Source organism: Falco naumanni, unplaced genomic scaffold (assembly GCF_017639655.2).
Source record: "Falco naumanni isolate bFalNau1 unplaced genomic scaffold, bFalNau1.pat scaffold_163_arrow_pat_ctg1, whole genome shotgun sequence".
Taxonomy (NCBI): domain Eukaryota; kingdom Metazoa; phylum Chordata; class Aves; order Falconiformes; family Falconidae; genus Falco; species Falco naumanni.
The window spans coordinates 15,575-35,632 of NW_024427380.1; the positions used below are offsets into that span (position 1 = coordinate 15,575).

The following is a 20,058-nucleotide window of genomic DNA, read 5'->3' on the forward strand; positions in this document are numbered from 1 at the left end:
CAGGAGCGGTGTAAGAGACCGTGCTGAAATGATGATTTCTGTAAAGCTGGATTTAAGCTTTCCTGAAAGTCAGGTCCATCCCGCCTGAGAAATAACCATCGTATCTCTTTGCCAAAAGCCCCAGCCAAAGACGCATGAGACTCCACACTGCTTGCATCTGGGGCACAGGCTTTTTTCTCTTTTTTTTTTTTTTTTTTTTCCCTACCAAGCTTGAAAAGGGGTGAGGCAAAGCATTCCTGGACTAAAGGCTCCTACAAGACATTTGCATTCAGGCATATACAGCAGCAACAACAAAGTGTAGGCAAGAGAATGTTGTATGTGGTGTCCTGGCTTCCACTGGCTGAAATCGAGAACAAATATAGTTAATTAAACTTTAATTTAAAAGGATACTAACTTTTGAAGCAGCTGTTTTAAAATGTCTTGTCCTCTCTCTGAGCACGGAAGGGGATATCAGAGGATTCCCGAGAACCTGAAGCTTTCTGTAACAGAAAGGAAGGCTGACATTTTGAAAACAATTGCAGGGATATAAACTTTTTATAAACCGAATTGAAACGATGATGCCAAATCCCTTGGATGCCACTGATCATCTCAACCCTGGCTGCTGGGGATGTGCATGTAAACCAGTCAACAGCAAGGCCAGGCAATGCAGGCTTTGCAGGGAAGTCTCAAGTCTGACAAAACAGTTGCTTGCAAACAGAAGGCATGCTTCCCCGAAAGAGGAGGGTTTCTCCCCACTGGAATAACCAGTTGTTTAAATGTCAGCTGGATTTTGAACTACAGGTACCTTGAAAAGCTTTTACCCTTGGGCTAACAATTTATAAATTGAAAGTTGACCTTACCTTAATGTTTTCTATTTGGACGTGAGCGTGTCAATGTTTTGCCCAAAGGGCGAGCATTTCAGCTGGAGAAGCGTAGCTGTCCCTAAAGAAAGGACTAGCTGCGTTGCATTTTCTATAGGTCTGTCTTCTGGTTGCAGTGCAGTTCCAGCAGTTCCCTGGTAGCTGACGCACCCAAAGCTTTCTGGGCTGGCAGAAGAGCTGGCTGTCTTGTTACGTGTCCTGCGCTGGTGGCAGATCCTACCCGTACGGCTGCAAGTCTGACCTTGGGAATGGCTGCGTGTTCCAATAGAACTTCAAAGCTCGTTCTTGCCTTAGGCTGCGGTGCCCAGTGTCGATGCCTGGTCTTTACCACCGTTTCAGGCGGAACGTGGTACAGATCTTTCATCCAGGTTGTGCAGAGTCCCTCCACAGCTCTGTTGTCAGGTATTTTGTTTGCAGGTGACCGCGTGCCAGCTCCAGTCTGGCATGTGTCATCTGCATGAAGGAGCTGGTAAATCCCAGCGCTGGCGTTACTGGTGGCAGAGCTGCCATCGCTTCTTGCTGCCTTTCCCTGTGCCATGTTGCCTGTAAGGCTGTTGAATGGCATTTTCCTTGTCCCTTTTAGAACCCTGTAGATGAAGGGGTTGGGGTTTTTGAAGCCCTCTCCTTGGTGGTGAGGATGCGTGGTGTTAGTACACAGGCTGACAGAAGGCAGCTCTCCTGGGCATCCTCCAGATGTTGTTGCGCTCATCTCCAAAGGGCTCTGCCCTGCCTTTGCTGCTGCTGTCCCGCTGTCACCGGGAAGCTGAGCTGGCTGGCGAGGCGCAGCTCTTCCCTGCAGCTCCTCCTTCCCGGGAGCTTTGGGCAGCATCGCCCAGACATGCATCATCGTGCATGGCTTCAGTTCCTTATTTTGGAGGCCCCAGCCTTGGTAGGTGAGTTTTTTGGCTCTTAGTTGCACGCAGCAGTGCCCTGTCAAGGGATGAGCATTTCTGGATGCTGCTGCTTCTGGCTGAGTTGGGCTGGTGATTCTGACAGCTGTCAATACCACTTCCTTGAGCCAGACATCATTAAAGGTTTTACATCGTGGAGGCTGGTTTCTTTTTCAGTTAAATCGTACTCTGTGCCCTCCAGTGAATCATACGGCGTCTGGTCAGTGTTGGGAGTTCTATGCATTCAGATCCAGTTGAAGTGTTGAGGTGTTTGGAACCAGTGAAATCCACCGCAAGAGTGGACAAATTCTCGTTGTTTTTAATGATGTGGGAAGGTGGTTTAGCAAAGGGATCTGTGTTCCTCCTCCAGTAGTCTGTGCCAGTTCTGCAAGGAGAAAGCTTTTGGGTCTGACTGTCAAGAGAAAAAACACCGCTTGAATGATGTAATGAATAATTAATGCCTGTTATTCATGTCATACCAGGAATACACATAAGCACACATCAGAGGCCATAACTTGCACGATCTCTGCTCTGAAGAGCCTGCTTCGCTTCTGGCTTGTGCTGGTTTGCAGAGGTGCATTTTTGGGAATGTCAGAGAAGTAACTGTCCAAGTGTCGCTGTGCAGCAGCAGCGGTCAGGGAGGTTTGGGACAAGGCTGAGCGGCAGAAGGAGCGGGAGCAGGCACAAGGCAGAGAAAGGAGAGCTAACTGTGGAGGAGGTCTGGAAAGGAAAGCGTGGGACCCAGGGTTTCTCTGTCCCCTGAGAACGGGAGCTTGAGGCTTTCGGATGGGGTCACTCCCGAGCCTGCACTTGCCCCAGGCCTTCTGTTTCAGCCTTGCAACACTGAAAACTTCCAACAGCCGTACTTATCACCCCGTCGAGGAGGACCCTTAGAGCTGTCACATATTTTTTAACTTCCCCTGCTTTTCTTTTTTCTTTCCTACCTGCTTCCTGGAGCAGAATATCTGTTTAGTGAGTGTTGGAGAAGGACGGGTTGTCTACGTGCATCTGAGTGAGATCAATTCCGACAGTATTGAAGTTCTACAAGATGCGTCCAAAACTCTCCACCTCTCCAATCAGGCTGTCATCCCTGCATCCTTCTGTGTAGAGATGGTAAGTATCTGTGGGGCTATTTCCCAATGAAAATTGACTGGTCTGTAGCAGCCCGTGGCCTGATTTTTACATGCAATGTTTCCGTATTGCTGTCTCAGAGAGAAAGCAAGATATTCCGTCCCAACGCAGCGAGAGGAGCCTGGCTCTGGGGGCAGTTTTAGCTGGGGCACCCCTCAGTAAAATAGACAGCTTGCATAGTCGTTTGCGCAGAAATGAGTCTGGATCATCTTTACAAGTTTTCCCTTTGTTTTCTGGAGGGTATTTAACGGAGAGTCGTGTCTTTGGAGCTCTGAGATCAAGAGGCCCCTGTGGCCCTTTGCTCCTGGAAGGGCATGGATTTCCCGACGCTTTCCCCATTAGGTCTGCGTTTGCTTTGTGTCAGACTGCTGTTTGTGACAGAGTCTGGGGTGTGAAGTTTGTCCTCAACCTGCCTGTGGTGAGGTGAGTTTCACACCTGCTGGGGGCCCGACCAGCTGTGGTGTTGCACAAAAATATAACGGTAAGGGTTGTGTAGCTACAGAGTGTGTGGGCTCCGTCGCGTTGCAGAGCATCTCCGGGGGCCAGCCGCAGGGAAAGGCCGTTGAACTGATGGAGGCTGCAGCTGACAAGCTGCGTGGCAGGTGGCAGGAGGAGGTTGGGTCGCTGCCCTGGCAGGGGGGGCAGGGCTGGTGCAGCCAGGGAGGGCTCCGTGCGGAGGCTGGGTGGGATGTGCCGCTCACTGGAGGTGGGATCTGTGAGGGGCTTAAAAACAGGGTTGGGAGGAGGTTTGTTCTGCTCCACGCTAGGGTGGGTGGGATTTGTGGAGCTGGTTCACCCAGGCCTGGCTCTGTGGGCTTGGCTGGGTCTGCGGGTAAAGCATCAGGCAGCGTGCGAGAGGCCAGGCTCAGCCTCCTGGGCCAAGGAGGAGGGGGGCGAATTTCCTCCTTGCTGCTTTTCCAGCTGTTTGGGGGACAACGGTAACCTCCAAGTGGGGGAGGGATTCCCAGGGCAGCTTTCTTTGAATCCACCATGAAAACCCGCTTGCCATCTGTGGCGAGAGCAAGCCACCAGGGATGGCTGGTACTGGTGTTGAAATGATGGGTTTGCATGCCTGTCGCAGGCAGTGACCCGCAGAGCTGTTCGGGTCCTGCTGCCCCGGTGCAATGCCTTCCCCTCCTCCCCGGGCAGCTCGCGGTGTCGCCGGGGGGCTTGCAGGGTACATCTGCCCCTCCGTTGCCTCAGGGCCCTAACCCATGGGACTGGGCAATAAAGCCTGTCGTGCTTCACCGCCATCCCTGCCAATCCTGGGGCTGATCGATCACTAGAGCAGTAATACGAGGCGGCTCAGGGACGGTTTCTTTGCCTGCAATAAAGAAACTTGAGCAGTGGCTTGGACCAGATGATCTCCAGAGGTCTCGCCAGCCCCAGCCGCCCTGTGACTGTGTGTGTGTGATGCTCCCCCCTGCTGACTCCACGGGGCCGAGTTCCCCCATGGTGAGCATCTCTGCTTTTCAGGGCAGCTGCTGCTCTCATGGAGACGTGCCAGGAGGCAGGTCCTGGGAACCTGCTCCATCAGCCGCTTCACCAAGGGCTCTTCAGCCAGACTCGTGGGCACGGTGCTGCTGAGGCTGCCTGATGGGAGCAGCGCGGGCGTGGGCGAGATGTGCCCGAGCTGCGCCCTGGCCCTCAGCAGCTGCCTGCTCTGCTGCTCTTTTGCTGCCCCAGTTGAAGTTTTGCCCTTGGCTGCCTTACGCTGCCTGGCAGCTCCTTGACGGGAAGCAGAGGGGACTGAATAATTGTGGAGATAAAGCCTGGGATGCAGTCGGGTGTCAGGGTGACGCGCACGTGTCCATCTGAGAGCGGAGCAGGCTGGGCTGTGCCTTAGCCCAGCTGATGGGTGACACGGGCATCCTTCATTCCCCCGTGTCCCTGAACCCAAGCCTTGTGTCCTCTAAAGCGCCAAAGCCGCTGCTCTGATTCCTGCTTGGAGGTTGCTGCAGGGTGGTGAGCCGTCATTTCCCTGTCTCCCATTTGTTGGCCAATCTGCAAACGGTGGCTGTGAGGCTCAGAGATCATGGTCTCCACTCGAAGGAGCGAGTTATTGACTGAAATTTTCACAGGAGCGTTGCATCGGGAATGTTATGCAGACTGACGGGCAGCTTGACAAACTGAATGAGGTTAACTGAAGGGGCAGCCACAGGGCAAATGAAAGGCTGGTGTCTTGTTTGAAACAGAAAAGGAAAATGCTGTAATGATGGTGGCCGTGCTGCCACCCCGATGGTACTCTTAACCGTCGAGTGTAAATTGCTCTTCCTGTTAAGGCAAGCTTGCTGCTCGCTTTGTGGGAGACAAGAGCATTACCTGAGCAAGCCAGGATGATTTGTGGTGAGCTTCACTTTGGGATAGTGACTTCAGGAATTACTTGCAGTACCCCTCAGGCACCAGCTTCCCTGTACCCCTCTCCTCTCTGCTGGGTGAGTTGTGTCTGTTCTGTTCTCAGTTGCAGGGAGCAGCAGGGAGCATCTCTGCCACCCAATGAAGATAAATAAAACCCCGCCAAATCTGTGCGTTGAGATGGGGCTTTTTGGGTTGGAAGAGGGGTGTAGGGACTGCGTACCTGCGTCCTCGGTTGGCTTATCCCTGCTTGCCAGGGTGTCTGCAGATCTGCGACCCTTGGGACCAGTGTGTCGTCCTGTGCTCACCCAGCGAATCCTGTGTCTGTCGGGTGTGCTTTTCCCTGTCAGATTGCTTTCCCAGCTGCCAGGCAGCCCAGCCTGCTAGGGAATCCTCTGGATCCAGCAAGGGGAGGATTTGTGTCTGTCTTGGGTAAAAAAAGACTGGAGGAATGGGTCAACATGAAGGAGCTGTTGCAGCTTAGCGGGGGGCTGATGTAACCTGCTGACAAAAGTGGCTGTTTCTCCTCCTTGCTCCACTGTCATCTTCTTTTCCTGCCTCCCTAAGTGCCTGATTTTTGCCATATTGACAAGTGCCAAAGGCTTGTTATGGACTGATGGAAGTGTTTGCTCTCCCTGCAGAAAGGAAAAAGCATCATTCTTAGATCATTTCCTACTTGTTCTTTGTCATGCTGTCTTCTCAGGGATCTTTTGTGTGGCTGCTAAGGCTGACATCTCTTGGCATCACAGAAGGCAGCTGCATGTCACGTCTCTGTGATCAGGAAAGAAAAGATAGGCCTAGGGTGTAAGGTTTCTTAATCAGTGGCAGCTTTTTTCTGCCTGCATAACCCCCGTGCTGGGTCTGTTATGTGCTGCCACAGGGCGCAAATGGTTTCCCAGCGCCTTGTAACGAGGGAGGAGGCAGAAGACCTTCCTTGGGATTTCCTCTTCTCATGACAGTCGTAATGCGGGGTCCTGTCTCCTTCAGCCTGGTCCCTGACCTCCCTGATCCAGAGCCCTGTGCTCCAGGTGAAGCTCGCTGCTGCCTGGTTTCCAGCAGCGGTCGTACAGCCAGCTGCGTCGTCTTCAGGAGGGTGCCTGGTGGCTCAATGCAGATCCCCTTCGGCGTTCCCAGGGATGCGCTGCTGTCACATTCAACTGGAGCTGACCTTGCAGAAGAGACCAAGTTTTGTGTGTTTTTTTAGAAAAGAAAAAAAGCCGTAACTATTTGTCTTGTCACTGGGATTCACTGCAGATAACTGATTTTTCAGGCAATGTATAAAGGCTCTTGGTCAGGTGTGATGTAAGCAAGGGCAGAACACGCAGTTCCCATTCCCATACTGGCTTCTCCCCTCTAGCACACAATTTTTTTCATTTACTAATTTAATTGTTTATTACCTCAAGCCTTTGGCGACACTGCCTTTATTAACAAAACGGCCATATGGAGAGACAGCAAAACACGGAGGAGATAAACTTAAAAACAGTGCCGATGAGGGGATGCTGCTTTAGTGATTCTGTTCCTTGTTCTGGCTGACGGGCGATTCTGCTGCTCTCTGAGCAAACCGTGCAGGCTGCGGGCAGTGAAGGCTTTGAAGAGCATGTCAGCATTGACTGCAGTTCTCCCCAGCTGCTCTCACTGAAGTCGGAGCAGACTTGAATTGGCAAGAGGGTGGTTTTTAAATCTACTGCAAATTACCACCACTACCACCACCACCCCCCGCACCCCCAAAGCAGCTGAATAATTAGCCAGGCGGGTCAGTGTTTGCTCATAGTGAGACAGAGGCAGACAGTGCTGTGCCCTTCAAATGGTATCTGCAGTGCTATTTAGAAATTAGGGTTAAATTAACCTTCCAGGGTACGGGCAGCGCTAGCCCTGCATATGTGGCCTCTTCCAAGGTGAGCAGAACTTCTGAAGATGCGTAGGCTTAACTCTTTCCAGAGCTGTCCCACCAGAGCCTCATGGTGCTCCAAAAGCTGACCTTTAGAATGAAACCCTTGGTTTGGGTTTAAAGGCTGTGCTGCTTACACAGCAGTACCAGTTTCTGATTTCCACCCAGTTTGGTTTTGCCAGAGCTGTAGGGAGCTGGTCATGTCATGGCTGTTCTGGAATGTGGTACAGTGAAAGGAGAGATAGAAATGGCAAATTTTCCCCCTCGGGGCGGTCAAATGCTGGCAGAGGTTGTCCAAGGAGGTTGTGGAGTCTCTGTCCTTGCAGATCTTCAAAGGCCAAGGGCACACAGTTCTCTGCGACCTGCTCGAGGTGAGCGTGCTGGAGCAGAGGGCTTGGCCCAGAGGACCTCCACGGGTCCCTTCCAACCCCACCCTCCCGTGTGGCTCTGTGCTTTGCTTTTCCTCCTAAAGCCCCTCAGCTCAGCCCCGATGCCCGCTGGAAAGGGTGCTGGGGCAAGGGACGATCCCAATCTCCTCCCCGAGGGTCCACCCCAGCACAAGCGCTCCCCACTCCACGAGACCCTATGGCAGACACAGTCAGGAGAGGGAAAAGATTCTTTTATTGTCAACAGCAGCTGCAGGGGCCCAGGAGTCACAGCTGTTCAGCCGGTGAAAATCAGTCAGCACCTGCAAGGACAGAGTCAGAAAGCTCTGATAAGCCCCCAGAGGCAGGAAGAGGCAGGATTTGGTTCCCCCCTCTTTGGGGGACGCTGTTTCCGAGGAATTCCTCATGGCCCAGAAGGGACAGCTCTTGCTGGCCTCCACTCGAGGCCGGCTCCGGTGCCTTCTCCCCAGGGGTGATGTCCCTAGGGAGCTGTGCGTGCGCAGGGATGCTGACAGTGCCCCTGTGCCACGCAGCAGGGCTCGACGGGGAGCCCCCGGGGAGCTGCCGTGGGGCTCATCCCAAACCCTGCTCAGCACCAGCCCTCGCCGGCCCTTGCCAGCCAGCTGGGCTGACTTAGGGCCGTGTTCAGAGCTGGGAAAGATGGGCAGCAGCGCCTGGTACGCACCTGGCCTTCCTGACGTGCTGCAGCTTCCTGCATTTTCTCAGGTTTGGGTCCACGAAATCATTTCCTCTCTTCTCCTTTTTATTTGTGCTTGGCTGTCCCTCTCCTCTGCCCAGGCTTCTTTTCTCTTCCTTTTCCTTGACTTTTCCTTCTCCTGGTGGGAGCCTGCAAACCTTTCCATCCCACAGCGTGATGAGATGGGGAAAGCCCCAGGCCCCTGCAGTGAGCTCTCAGGTCAGGCAAGGGGAGCTCTTCCTACCTGGTTTCCTGGGGCAGGCTGGTCAGTTGTGGCAGGCGTGCCAGGGACTCTGCCGTGCCCTCGGGGGTGCCTGGAGGCAAATCTGGAGGTGCCTAAACCAGAAATTTGGGAGGTAGCGGGTGGCAAGTGACAGCCTGGGGTAGTGAGGGCCTGACTGCCAAATTGCTGTATGAGCTCTACAGAGGAGATGCTGGTTTGCATCGTGCACATTTTGCACAGTCCAGCCAACGCAGCCTAGACTTGATGAAGCTGCGACGGAGTAGGATTTGAGCAAAAGCCCTCTCAAGGTGGCAGCTACTCCTTTCTGTCCTTCTGTGGGTATTTTGTAGGTATGTTTTGTTTGATGAAGCAGATCATACTTAATGAAGTGCATTCCAGAAACAGCCTTTCCAGTTTTCCTTAACACGCACCACTCTGGGGGGAGAGGAGGAGCCCCAAAGGCACAAGAGAGCGGCTGCCAGGAGGAGGCCCAGCGGCTGCTTGGCCTCCTGGGAAATTACTGTCCCACTTGAGACATGTTGTCCCAGTGTCTGTGGAGCTGCCGTACCTCTGCCGCTTTGGGCCCTGCCCCTGTGTCTCCCCCAGCTCCTCTGTCGATGTCCAGCAGAGAGGCGGCTGCATCCAGAAAGGCTTTTGCTGGACGCTGGGTGTCTGCTGTGCCTGCAGGGCCACTTTGCTCTTCGCACCGCAGCTCTGGAAAGCAAAAGCACGTGCAGCAGCGTGACTTCTTGGAAGTCAAGAACACCTAAGCAAAGCCCAGCCGAGCCCTACACCACTTGTCTCCTCAACGTTGAGGTTTCTGGCATCCCAAGCCCCAGTGTCTGTGACAAGCCTCAGTCCCGCCTCCTACCTGTGCGCCTGTCCATGGGTGCTGGCACCTCCTCGGCTGATGGAGGGGAGAGGCCGGCCACCTCCTCCCCAAAGATGTCCCCGCAGTTTTCAATGAGGAACTCCACCAGCACGTTCACCTGCAGACATGAAAGCCTTGGTCTCAAGCCAGGTGCCTGCAGACGTGTCAAGCAGCCTTTCCCGCTGCTGACCCTTTGTCTGCGCAGGTGGCTGCGGCTGGGGGTTGCTCTTCCAGGCACCCAGCCCACCAGCCCTGGCTCAAGGGAGGAGGCAGCCAGGGACCTCTCAACAGCCAAGCTCCGATGGGCCGGGAAGGCAGCACTGGCTGCTGGGTAGGGCGTACCTTCTCGGTCACCGCCAGCATGGCCTGCAGCGGGAGCAGGTCCTCGTTGGGTGGGCTCAGCAGGTTGGGCCCGACGCAGATGGCCAGGTTGCTGCAGCTCATTCTGCTGGTGGCTGCGTTGTGGCCAATGTGCTGCAGGAGGGCCATCAGCCGCTTCAGGAGGAGGAGGTTGGCCGCAGGCAACTTGTTGGCCACCCTGAGGGAAGAGGAAGACAAGGCTGATGAAGCAGAGGGTGCCCACAGCCGTCCCCGCAGCTGGCCCCAGGCGGGTGGGAGCCAGCAGCCGTGTTGCACAGCTTTGCAGCTGCCCGAAAAGACAGCTTTCTGAGGAGCCCGTGCCTTGGCAGGCAGGTCCCAGAACTCTCCCGGTCCCTGCTCACCAGGCAGGCTGCTGCCCACACTTACGCTTTCAGCTCCTCCACCTTGGCCTGCTTGCTGGCCCTCTCCATGGCTGCCATCCAGTCCTCGTAGAGGTCGATGACGAGGAGCTTGGTTGGGATGCTTCGCAGGAAGTCCTGCAATGCCAAGGGCTGCAGGTGAGCCTTTGAACGCTGCAGGCCAGCCAGGAGCTCCTCCAGCTGCAGCTCAGAAGCGCTCACCTTCAAGATGACGGCCAGCAGCAGCGCAGGCTGACTTCCCATGTCAATGTCCTTGCCGCGGTCCAGGGCCTCGCGTAGCTGCCGAAGTTCTGTGCCGCCGGCAGCTCTGCGGAATATCCCCTCCGTCGTCGGTCCTCGCTGGCGCAGGACAGCCAGCAGCTCCTGCAGGAGAGGCAGGAGGCCACTTGCTTGGCTGAAGAACCAAGCGGTGGCAAGGACCAGAGCTCTGCCCCAGACGTGGTTGCCTAAGCGCCACAAAGGGTCTGGGACCAGAAGCAGGTTCTGGGGGTGCAGAGTCCAGTGCCCTGTCCCCGCAGCTGCTGGGGACACGCAGGCCCTCTCCAGAGCAGCCGGAGGGAGGGCTGGGGACCCCGTCTGTCCAGGCTGGCTTACCTGGATGGGCCGGGGCAGCGTGTTGTCCTCCCCACAGAGGGCTGCCAGGGGCTGCCCAAAGAGCGCCCTGCTGCAGCCGGAGCCCGCCTGCCCTGGCGCCTGGGCAGCGGCCGGGGTGCGCCGCAGGGCGAAGGGCCAGGGCAGCCCCATCCTCCTCCTGCTGGTGCTGCTCCCGCTGCTGCTCCCTCCTGCTGCAAAGGAAAACAGAGTAAGACACCACCAATGGAGACCCCAGGCCAGCGGTCCCAGCGCCTGCCCTGCCCTGCGCTGCCCCGCCTGCAGCACGGTGCTGTGTGGTGCGGCAGGATGGGCAGGGAGGCAGCAGCTGGAACCGCGGCTGTGGCTCGGAGGTGTTGACTTAGAGGCTCTTGAGAGCCATCGTGCCACGGGGTCAGCCTGTGCCAGCCTTCGCCCTGCCCTCCTGCAAGCTGCGGGCTGCAGCAGAGTCTCCGTGTCCCCGCAGAAGCACGTCCAGCAGCCGCGGCCCAGCAGTTGTCCTTGTCCGTCCAGGTGACATCCTTCCGTGGGCTGCCCAACCTGCATGGCGACACTCGGGACAAGTGAGCACAGCATTGCAGGAGGTTGCCTTGCTTTCCCAAACTCACCTGGTGCGGGGCAAAGTCCCCCTGCGTTTGCAGATGGGGCCGTCGCAGGCCCTTGCTTGGGATGAGCCTGCAAGAACCAAGAATCAGGCTGTGCTTGCAGAGCAGCCCCGCAGCAGAAAGGGCCACCAGCAGCCTGAGCGCGGCAGAGCTGGGACCCTCTGCCCTCCCGGGCTCTCTTCCCCATGTGGCAGGGTTCCTCCCAGTGTCACCAGTCAGAACGTGCTGGCGTGCTGCTGGCTTCCCAAAACTCTCTGCTCCCTGAGTGGCACCGTCAGACCCTCTGTCCCTCCCGCACAAGGTCACCCCAGTCCCTGCGCATCCCGGCGCAGCCAGAGGCAGGTGCAAGGCAGCCATTCTCACCTCTGCCTGTGCCTCCATCAGCCTCTCCAGGCTCCTGGCGCGCAGTGTCCTCCACTGGGCAGGAGAGAAGGAGGGGAAGAAGGTGAGCAGCCATGGCTCTGCTGCTCGGCTGCAGGAGCAGTGCTCGGGGACAGGGCCCAGAGCAGAGAGACACTCACGGCGTGGCGGCGGCTCAGCTCCTTCTCCAGGAGCTTGATGGATGTCAGATGGGTGACGCGGGCTCCCTTGCGTCCTTCTGGTGTCCTGTGCACCGGGAAGGGAGAGGGAGAGAGCTGGGTGAGCCCCAAGCCGTCTCTTGTCTCTTGTCAGGCAGCTGTGCCCGAGAGCTGCTCGCAGCCACGGGGGCACCTTCCCCAGCTGGGGGCTGTGTTCCCCTGTCATTCCAGCTTCTCCTGGAGCATCCCCCCGGCTTACCCCAGCAGTGTGGCCACCCACAGCTCCTTCAGTGCCTGGGATCTGCAGGTAGAGAGGAGAGAGAGCGTCAGGCCCTGCTGCCCCCAGCCCTGGGCAAAGGTGGGTGCCTGCACAGCCCTGCCCCGTGGGGCAGGACAGAGGCGCTGTCCAAGCCCTGGGTCGCTCTGTCCTGCCTGAGCGGCTGCGTTTGCCCTTCCCTTCTGGGGACCAAAAGGTGACCAGGGGATGCAGGATGGGGAAACATCCCCCATCCCTCCCTCCCTGCCACCGAGCTGCCTGCTCCCTGCCCAGCTCTGCACGCAAGGCAGAGGCCTGTGTTCATGGGATGGCGTGGGCACGGCTGGGAAGCTCTCCTGCCCGACCACGACTCACCCAAAAGTGGCGATGCAGGAGCCGGTGGGCCAGGCGAGGATGACAGAGGTGCTGTCCTCATCGGTGCCTTGCTCCTCCTCCTCCTGTCCATCCTGCCCCGCAGCCTCCTTCCCGCTGCTGAGCACCCACAGCTGGTCCAGGGCCAGGCGGAGCTGTGGGCGCAGGCTGGTGCCATGTCTGCAGAGAGCAGAGGCGGGCACTGAGCTGGAGGGGGGCTCCTTGGGCTGGGTCCCCACGCGCAGAGCCCTGTCCCCCACCTGCCCTTGGGACGGACATGGGTGCCTCCAGCACCGAGGGGCCGGGGCCTGGGGCTGGTGCCAGGGTGTCCCTGGGCCGGGGCTGGGGGCAAGGATCTGGGCTCTGAGGGTCTTACCGCAACTTGGCGACCACCAGTTCCTCGTGGAGGAGCAGAAGGCGCCTCTCGCTCCTCTTGCGGCCCCGGGTCAGCCGCACGTCCGCACTCAGCACCGGCTCGGCGTCGCTGAGAGCCTCCCTGCAGAGCAGAGCGCGGCGGGCATGAGCAACGCCAGTGCTGCGTGGCCCAGCTGTGCCCGCGTGTCCCCGAGCCCGGGGGGAGCCCACCTGGAGCCGCAGCAGCAGCAGGCCTGGCCCATCCTGCCCGGGAGAGGAGGGCCCTGGCCGTGCACCGAGGAGGGGGCCCAGCCGGCGACGGGGAGGCTGGGGAGCGGGGTGCTGGTGCTGTGGCAGCGCTCCTGGGCCAGAGGCTGCCTCCTGCCAGCGCCGCTGCGTGCCAGCACAGCTCTGCCCTGCTGCCTGTGGTGGCCGTGGGCTCCCAGTGACCAACGGTCTGAGCCCAACGGAAAGTGGGCGGGGCCTGGGGGGGGCGGGGCCGGGGCCCTCTCCAGTATGGCCGGGCCTGCCCCGCCCGGGGGAGCCCCGAGCAGGACAGGGCAGGGGGCGAGGGCCACCTCCCTGCGCCTGCGGCCAGCGCTTTCACCTGGGGTTTTGGACAGGGTCCTGGTCGATAAAAGAAGCTGTTTTTCCTAGAGATGGCCGTTGTGGCCTGAGGCAGACTCCTCTTGGTGGAGGCCGGCCTAGCAGGTCGGAAGGCCTCTGGCAACCAGGCCGTGCTAGGCCTCAGGCCCCAAGGCGCTGGAACTGGAGCAGGCCCACCGGGAGGAAAAACTTCCATTTTTACCAAAAGACGGGGGGACTAGCAGCAGTCAAGAGCCGCTCGTGTCCTGCCAGGCGCCACAGGTAAATGAAATGTGTGGTGAGCTTCGGCAGGGATTGTGGTGCCCCTGGAGCACCACCCTTGCTTGGGAAGGCCTTATCCCACCTGGGTGCTAAGGCTTCACCCTTGGCAATCAGGGCTGGATGAGCAGCACCCAGGAGCCCCTGCCCTGTTAGCCATGACCTTCACCCAGCCGGTGGCCGACACGGCCAGGGGCGAGTCTGTGGGGTAGGCCATGACCATGGCAAAGAAGGGGAAAAGTAGTCAGCTTTTGATGGCCCGTGTCTCGTTTCACTGTTGACCCTAAGCAATGCCTTGCTTCAAATAGAAGCCATTCAGAGAGTTACACACCCGCCCTTTTCAGGAAAAATGCAGGAAATCAGAGACATGTAGCAAGTTCTCTGTTGGCTGTTGTACACCGCAGCAAGAAGCAGCGTGGGTCCAGTGGCTAATGCTGGAAGGGGAATTCAGCACTTCTGGGAAAGGGAGATAAAGGCACTCTTGTGGGCCAGGCTGGGATTGGGGAGCCTGAGTGGGTGTCTGGGGTCCCAGCTTTCCCGCAGTGCTGACTGTGGTGCCTGCTGCTTGTTCTTCCCTGCAACGCCGGCTGCATCCACCTGCTGGGGCTGTGCTTGGGAAGGGCTCCGGGGGTGAGCAAGCCCACGGGAGAGGCCTGGGGAGAAGCTCTTCTCCAGAGATCTACCAGAAACTGTGCAGAGCATCCGAGAGGATGCTCTGTGTGACAAGGGAAGGTGCCCGTTGGTCCAATGTATGGAGCCTGCAGGGCTCCCATCAGGGTCCTTTGACCTACCCATCCTCCAGCCAGCAATCCAGGTGCTGGGGGGTCCCATGTAGGTCTCCTGAGGTACCCTTTAGCCCCGGGCAAGGTGTCGTGCCTCAGTGTGTGCTTGCAGGGCATGTTTCCTTCCTGCTGACAAGGGAGGAATTGCAGTTAAATGCCCCTGGGCGATCCCGAGCCAAAAGCAGGTTTTTTTCTATGGGCCACACTGCTTTGCAGTCCATGTGTGTGGTTCAGCTCCTGCATGGGAGCTGAGGACACGAGGTGACCTAGCTCTGAAGCTGGCCACTCTTGCTCCAGGCAACTCCAGTTGCTTGCGTTTTCCTTCAGCTTCCCCAGCCTGATCATCTCCACTGTCACCTCCTCCCTGTCCTACAAGAAGTATCCCTCTCCCAGCCATTAGGACAGTGGCGCAGCACTCAGAATCCAGATCACTGGCAGAGAAGTAGGACAGAGGAAAAGAGAAGTTCTCCTTTGAAAGAAATCCTTCTTTGTCCTCCTTTAGCTACCAGTGGATGAAAAAAAGGGGGACAGAATTTCAGGCCAGCCACAGCACTGGCTTTCAAGCCTGAGCTTGTCATGTCATGGCTGTTCTGGAATGTGGTACAGTGAAAGGAGAGAGAGAAATGGCAAATTTTCCCCCTCAGGGCGGTCAAATGCTGGCAGAGGTTGTCCAAGGAGGTTGTGGCGTCTCTGTCCTTGGAGATCTTCAAAGGCCAAGGGCACACAGTTCTCTGCGACCTGCTCGAGGTGAGCGTGCTGGAGCAGAGGGCTTGGCCCAGAGGACCTCCATGGGTCCCTTCCAACCCCACCCTCCCGTGTGGCTCTGTGCTTTGCTTTTGCCCTGGCAGAGATCTTCAGGGACTTTGTGCTCCATTTTGTGTTGCCTTAGGGCTACAATGTGCTGGGGTTTGGGGGCAACAAGGTCAAGTATGCCAGAGGTCAAGCGAGTTAGTGTCAAAGTGTGTTACTGTTATGGACAGAACCTGTGTTTGTTGGCCCTGTGTTCCTGGGGTTATGGCATTTTTATCATGTGTTCTGTGTGGTTGGTTTTTTTTTGTGGAGAGTGCCTTTTTTCAGCTATTTTGCCTTTGTGGGGTTTGGATGGGGGCCTTTGGTTTGTGTATGATGTTTCTTCTGGTTGTTTTTCTGCTGTGCTGGTGGATGGTGGTGGTTTTTTTCTGTCTTGAAACCATCGTTACAGGCCTAATATATCTCCTGCAGGTCAGGCAGTGTCACTTCTGGCGTGGTCTGACTCATTTCTGGTGAGTTGGTAGGTAGGTATGGAGGACTTGTGGTCCCTCCATGGAGGATGACTGCTAGAGGACTAAGAGGCAGATCTGTGGAGGGGTGAGAGGACTGCTGGCCCATAAGCAGTGACTGTCAGAGGACTAAGTGTACTTGAATTTACGTGGGCTTCCAAATTCATGGTTGTTTCTCCTGCCTTGCGGAAGAGCCATGGGAAGTCACCAGCCACACGGAAGGATAAAGGGTTTCCCACGGCTACGTGGCTTTTTGGGTTTTGCTTTTGAATAAGAAAGTCCTGTCTCTACATGAGTAGAACTATAAACGGTCAATTTTGCCAACTTTAGAAAGCAGGGAGCAGCACTTTTGTGCTGTGCCTCACATGGCGGCCAGGGCAGGGTGAGAAACAGCAAGTGAGTTTCTTCCTGGAACCTTCTCCAGGGGAGCAGTGCTGCACTTGTCAAGGTGAGGGGTTTTTTTGGCTCTATGCGATTGCAAATGTGAGGGGTTAATTTTCAGAACACAGCTACTAGGGAGCAGAACATTTGTGCTGTGCCTCACATGGCTGCAAGGACAGAGTGAGAAACAGCAAGAGAATTCCTGCCTGGCACCTTCTCCAGGGGAATAGTGCTGCACTTTCACAAAGTGAGCTCTGGTTCAGCATGAGTGCACAAGGTTTTGGTCAATTTTCTCACCACAGGAAGCTGGAAGCAGCACTTTTGTGCTGTGCCTCACATGGGTGCCAGGGCAGGGTGAGAAGCAGCAAGAGAATTCGTTTCTGGAACCTTCTCCAGGGGAGCTGTGCTGCACTTTCTTAAGAGATACTTTTTCTTTTAGCTCTGCATGAGTGCACAAGGTTTGTGTCAATGTTCTCAGCACAGAAAGCAGGGAGAAGAAGTTTGGTGCTCTTCCTCACATGGCTTCCAGGGCAGGGTGAGAACAACAAGAGAATTTTTTCCTGGTACCTTCTTTATGGGAGGAGTGCTTTACTTTCCCAAAGTGACTTTTTTGGGCTCTTAATGACTGCAACGCTGAAGGATTAATTTTGCTCACCACGGAAAGCAGGGAGCAGAACTTTTGTGCTGTGCCTGACATGGCTGCCAGGGCAGGGTGAGAAGCAGCCAGAGAATTCCTTCCTGCCACCTTCTCCAGGGGAGCAGCCTGCACTTTGTCAAGGTGAGTTTTTTTGGGCTGTGCATTATTGCCACTGAAAAGAGGTCAGTTTTCTCACCACAGAAAGCAGGGAGCAGAACTTTTCTGCTGTGCCTCACATGGCTGCCAGGGCAGGGTGAGAAGCAGCAAGAGAATTCCTTGCTGGAACCCTCTCCAGGGGAGCAGCACTGCACTTTCCCAAGCCATGTTTTTTGCTTCTGTATGAGTTCTAAAGTGCTGTGTCAATTTTCTCACCACAGAAAGCAGGGAGCAGAACTCTTGTGCTGTGCCTCACATGGCTACCATGCACGGTGGGAAGCAGCGAGAGAATTCCTTCCTGGTACCTTCTCCAGGGGAATTTCCCAGTTCCCGAGAGACTCCTGGCAGCAGCTGCAAGGGGGCTCCCAGCCGAAGGTAATTGGGGTGGGAATTGGTGATGTCTCCTTTCCTTAGTCACGTTAACACTTTGGAATAACAATTGGATGCTTCGCTTCTGTTGCTCTTTTATCATATCGCTCACAGTAACTGCTACTGGTTCCTTTTATCACATTGCATGCTATTTTCTTTTATTGCAATATAAGAAACTGCGTTTGATATATTCCATTATTTGATATATTTGATAGATTTGATTATATTTGATGTAGAGTTCAGCTTTGCTGTGTATCCAGTCAGCCAGCAAAACATAATTTGGCGTAGTCGGCATCGTACGAAGTAAAACTCTCTCTATTTAAGAAAAAAAAAAGGTTCCTCGACTTGCTATTGTCAGGTGGGAACCATTGCCTTATGGTGTTTGGGCCAGAGTGGTCTGGTGGTGCTGGGCAGTTGGGCCATGCCAGGGACAGAGGGACGGGGGCAGGGGAGGGGGCGGGGGGGAAGGGGTTTAGGGAGGGACGGGTGGGAATGGATGAAGGTGTTTAGGGATGGAGCGGGGTGTGTGGGGGTGGGGCAAGGATGTGTGTTTGTGGGAGTGGGTGTGGGGGGGGTGGGGGGAGGTGGGTGTGTGTGTATTGATAAACTGGGGGTGGGGGCGTGGGGGGGGGTTGAGTGTGTGTGTGTTATTTAGAGAACAGATTGGGGGGCCTGGGGGAAGGGTTTTAGGGACGGACGGGGGGTTAATGGAGGCCTTTAGGGAAGAACCGGGGGATTGGGGGAAGGATTTTAGGGACGGGCCGAGGGTGGGGGAGGGCTGCACCAGGGTCTGGGGGAACAGGTTTTAGGCCCAGGGCGGGGAGGTGGAGGTGGGGGATGATTTCAGGAACAGCCAGGGTGGAGGAGGGTGTCAAGGGAAATCTTTCAGGGTTGTTTGGGGGGAAGGATTTTGGGGACGGATGTGGTGTCTGGGGGGGACCTTTGATGCCACTGTTTAGATTCCACTGTATATACGTTTATGTCCAGGGATTCTGCTAAGGGGAAGCTGCTGGCTCGGCAAAGGGACGAGATGTCTGAGCTCCCCAGTTGCCACGCTCTGATTTGCTGTGTAGCTCTACGTTAAACACACCTGCGCACAAAGGTTAGGCCAAGCTGACTCTCTAAAGCTGTTAGAAGTGACGAATTAAGGGACCTCTCATCCAGGGAGTCAGCCTCGGGAAGGATGGGGAAGAAAGAATGGGTGGGGAAAAGATCTGCGTTCTCTTCGGTGATGCAGAAAGAGCCTCTGGGTGAGGACGTTGTGGTCGCAGGAGGAGACAAGCCGATAGAGTGCTGCGATCCGCAGAATGTTGGTTGGAATTCGGACAAAGGTAATTGTTGTGGGGGGAGATCGTGACCTCTGACTCAGATAGCCCCCCGAGAGAGGGCAAGGCCCCGCTTGGGGAGCACGGGGAGCTAGTAAAAAACCTCAGCAGTGCTGTCTGAGGGTGTGTGCTCGTTTGCATTAAAGCAAGCAACTTGTAACCCATCCCGTGCCTGACTGAAAATGCGTGTGTAATGCGCTATGAGTGTGCAAGTGCTCTGCTGTCCATAGTGCGTACCCTCGAGGAACTGGGTGAGCACGCTCAGAGGAAACATTCCCCCGTGCTCCCAGCACTGCCATAAAGAATGCCGGCCTTCTGAAACTTGCAAGCAAGGCTTAGAGGGTTTTTCTCCCTGACCGACTTTATGGTATCATTCCCACCATACTGGAGAGAGCAAATCTTTTTCTCTTTGGTGGTGAAAGCAGCTTGGGGAGCGTCACTGATGTGCAGCACTTTTTTAACCTCAGGTCTAAAGTGCCACCGGTCCTACCGTGGGGTACGTCCTTCCTCAGGCTTTCAGCAAACGGAAAGGATGCATCAAACCCACCCCACAAACACGTCCTGCACTTTTTTTATCTTTCCTGGAACGTGGGGACATGACCCTGCTGGGCCATCAGTGCCACCTGCCTGGGAGCCAAGATGGTGCCTTTGCATTCCAGGCTAAGGACTTACCTTCTTTTTTTCCTTTTCAGCGACTTTAGAGCCATCCTTAGGGAGGCTGGTTAAGCTGGTTTACTGCACAGCTGGTCGCCAGTGGAGGGAAACGGTAAGCTCCGCTGTTGCCTTTGGTGTTTACTTGTTACCTTGTCGCTCGTTTGAGTGATCTTACCATGCCCCGGCAAGCAGAAGCTATCACGCCACTTTAGGCCTTGGTCTAATAGTCATGCAAAGCAACATTGAAAGTCATTCGGAGATCTGGAACAGGCCCCAATGTGCATTTTATAAAAGTGCATCTTGGCTGCTCTTTATCTTTGTATGGGTTTTTTTCCCGTTTCTCCAGACTGTTGAAGCTCTGAAAGGTGCCAATGAGCTGCTCTCCCTCAGTTTGCTCCTTTGCCTTTGGGGAGTGCGTTTCATGTTTTCTTCATGGCTTTGCAGAGGACAAAATCCATGAATACACCACCTTGGTTTTTTCACCTAAGCTAATTTCAGAAACTGCCTCCTTTAACTTAGACATGAAACTCTTCTTAACCTCTTTGTGCACTTGTAGAAAAGCAGGGTGGGGTGGGGGGTGGGGGATGGGGGTGTCTTCAGGAAGTGCCCGCAAAAGAGCCTTTAGGAGACCCTGTCCCTTGACTCACATGTGGGGTAGTGAAGAGTCTGAGAAAGTCACGGGTGTTTTGGTGTTCACCAGAGCAGGTTTTCATTTTGTTTTTTTTCTTTTTTCTTTTTTATCTTATGTAGCTTATATCACCAGGTAGTGACAGCCTGGGGGGTGACAGGAGGGGACAGCAGGCAGTGGCAGTGTGGAGGGTGACCAGAGGGGACAGCAGGCAGTGACAGCCTGGGTGGTGACAGGAGGGGACAGCAGGCAGTGGCAGACTAGGG

General features: G+C 55.8%; 2 protein-coding genes across 2 annotated transcripts in view; both read right to left on the bottom strand.

Annotated features, from left to right (window-relative positions):
- Positions 1-7,805: 7,805 nt before the first annotated feature.
- LOC121082026 (T-cell activation Rho GTPase-activating protein-like) lies at positions 7,806-10,800 on the bottom strand. Its single transcript, XM_040581363.1, has 8 exons — positions 10,636-10,800; positions 10,243-10,404; positions 10,049-10,158; positions 9,644-9,839; positions 9,302-9,419; positions 8,999-9,144; positions 8,452-8,543; positions 7,806-7,812 (listed from the first exon to the last, which is right to left on the bottom strand). The coding sequence occupies exons 1-8, from the start codon at positions 10,783-10,785 to the stop codon at positions 7,806-7,808; spliced, it is 981 nt and encodes a 326-aa protein (XP_040437297.1). The 5' UTR covers positions 10,786-10,800.
- Positions 10,801-12,010: 1,210 nt separating this feature from the next.
- LOC121082027 (T-cell activation Rho GTPase-activating protein-like) overlaps positions 12,011-20,058 on the bottom strand; it is a 19,452-nt gene continuing 11,404 nt past the window's right edge. Inside the window, 2 exon segments of the mRNA XM_040581364.1 lie at positions 12,011-12,056; positions 12,760-12,879. Of these exon segments, the coding sequence (XP_040437298.1) occupies positions 12,011-12,056; positions 12,760-12,879 (166 nt within the window).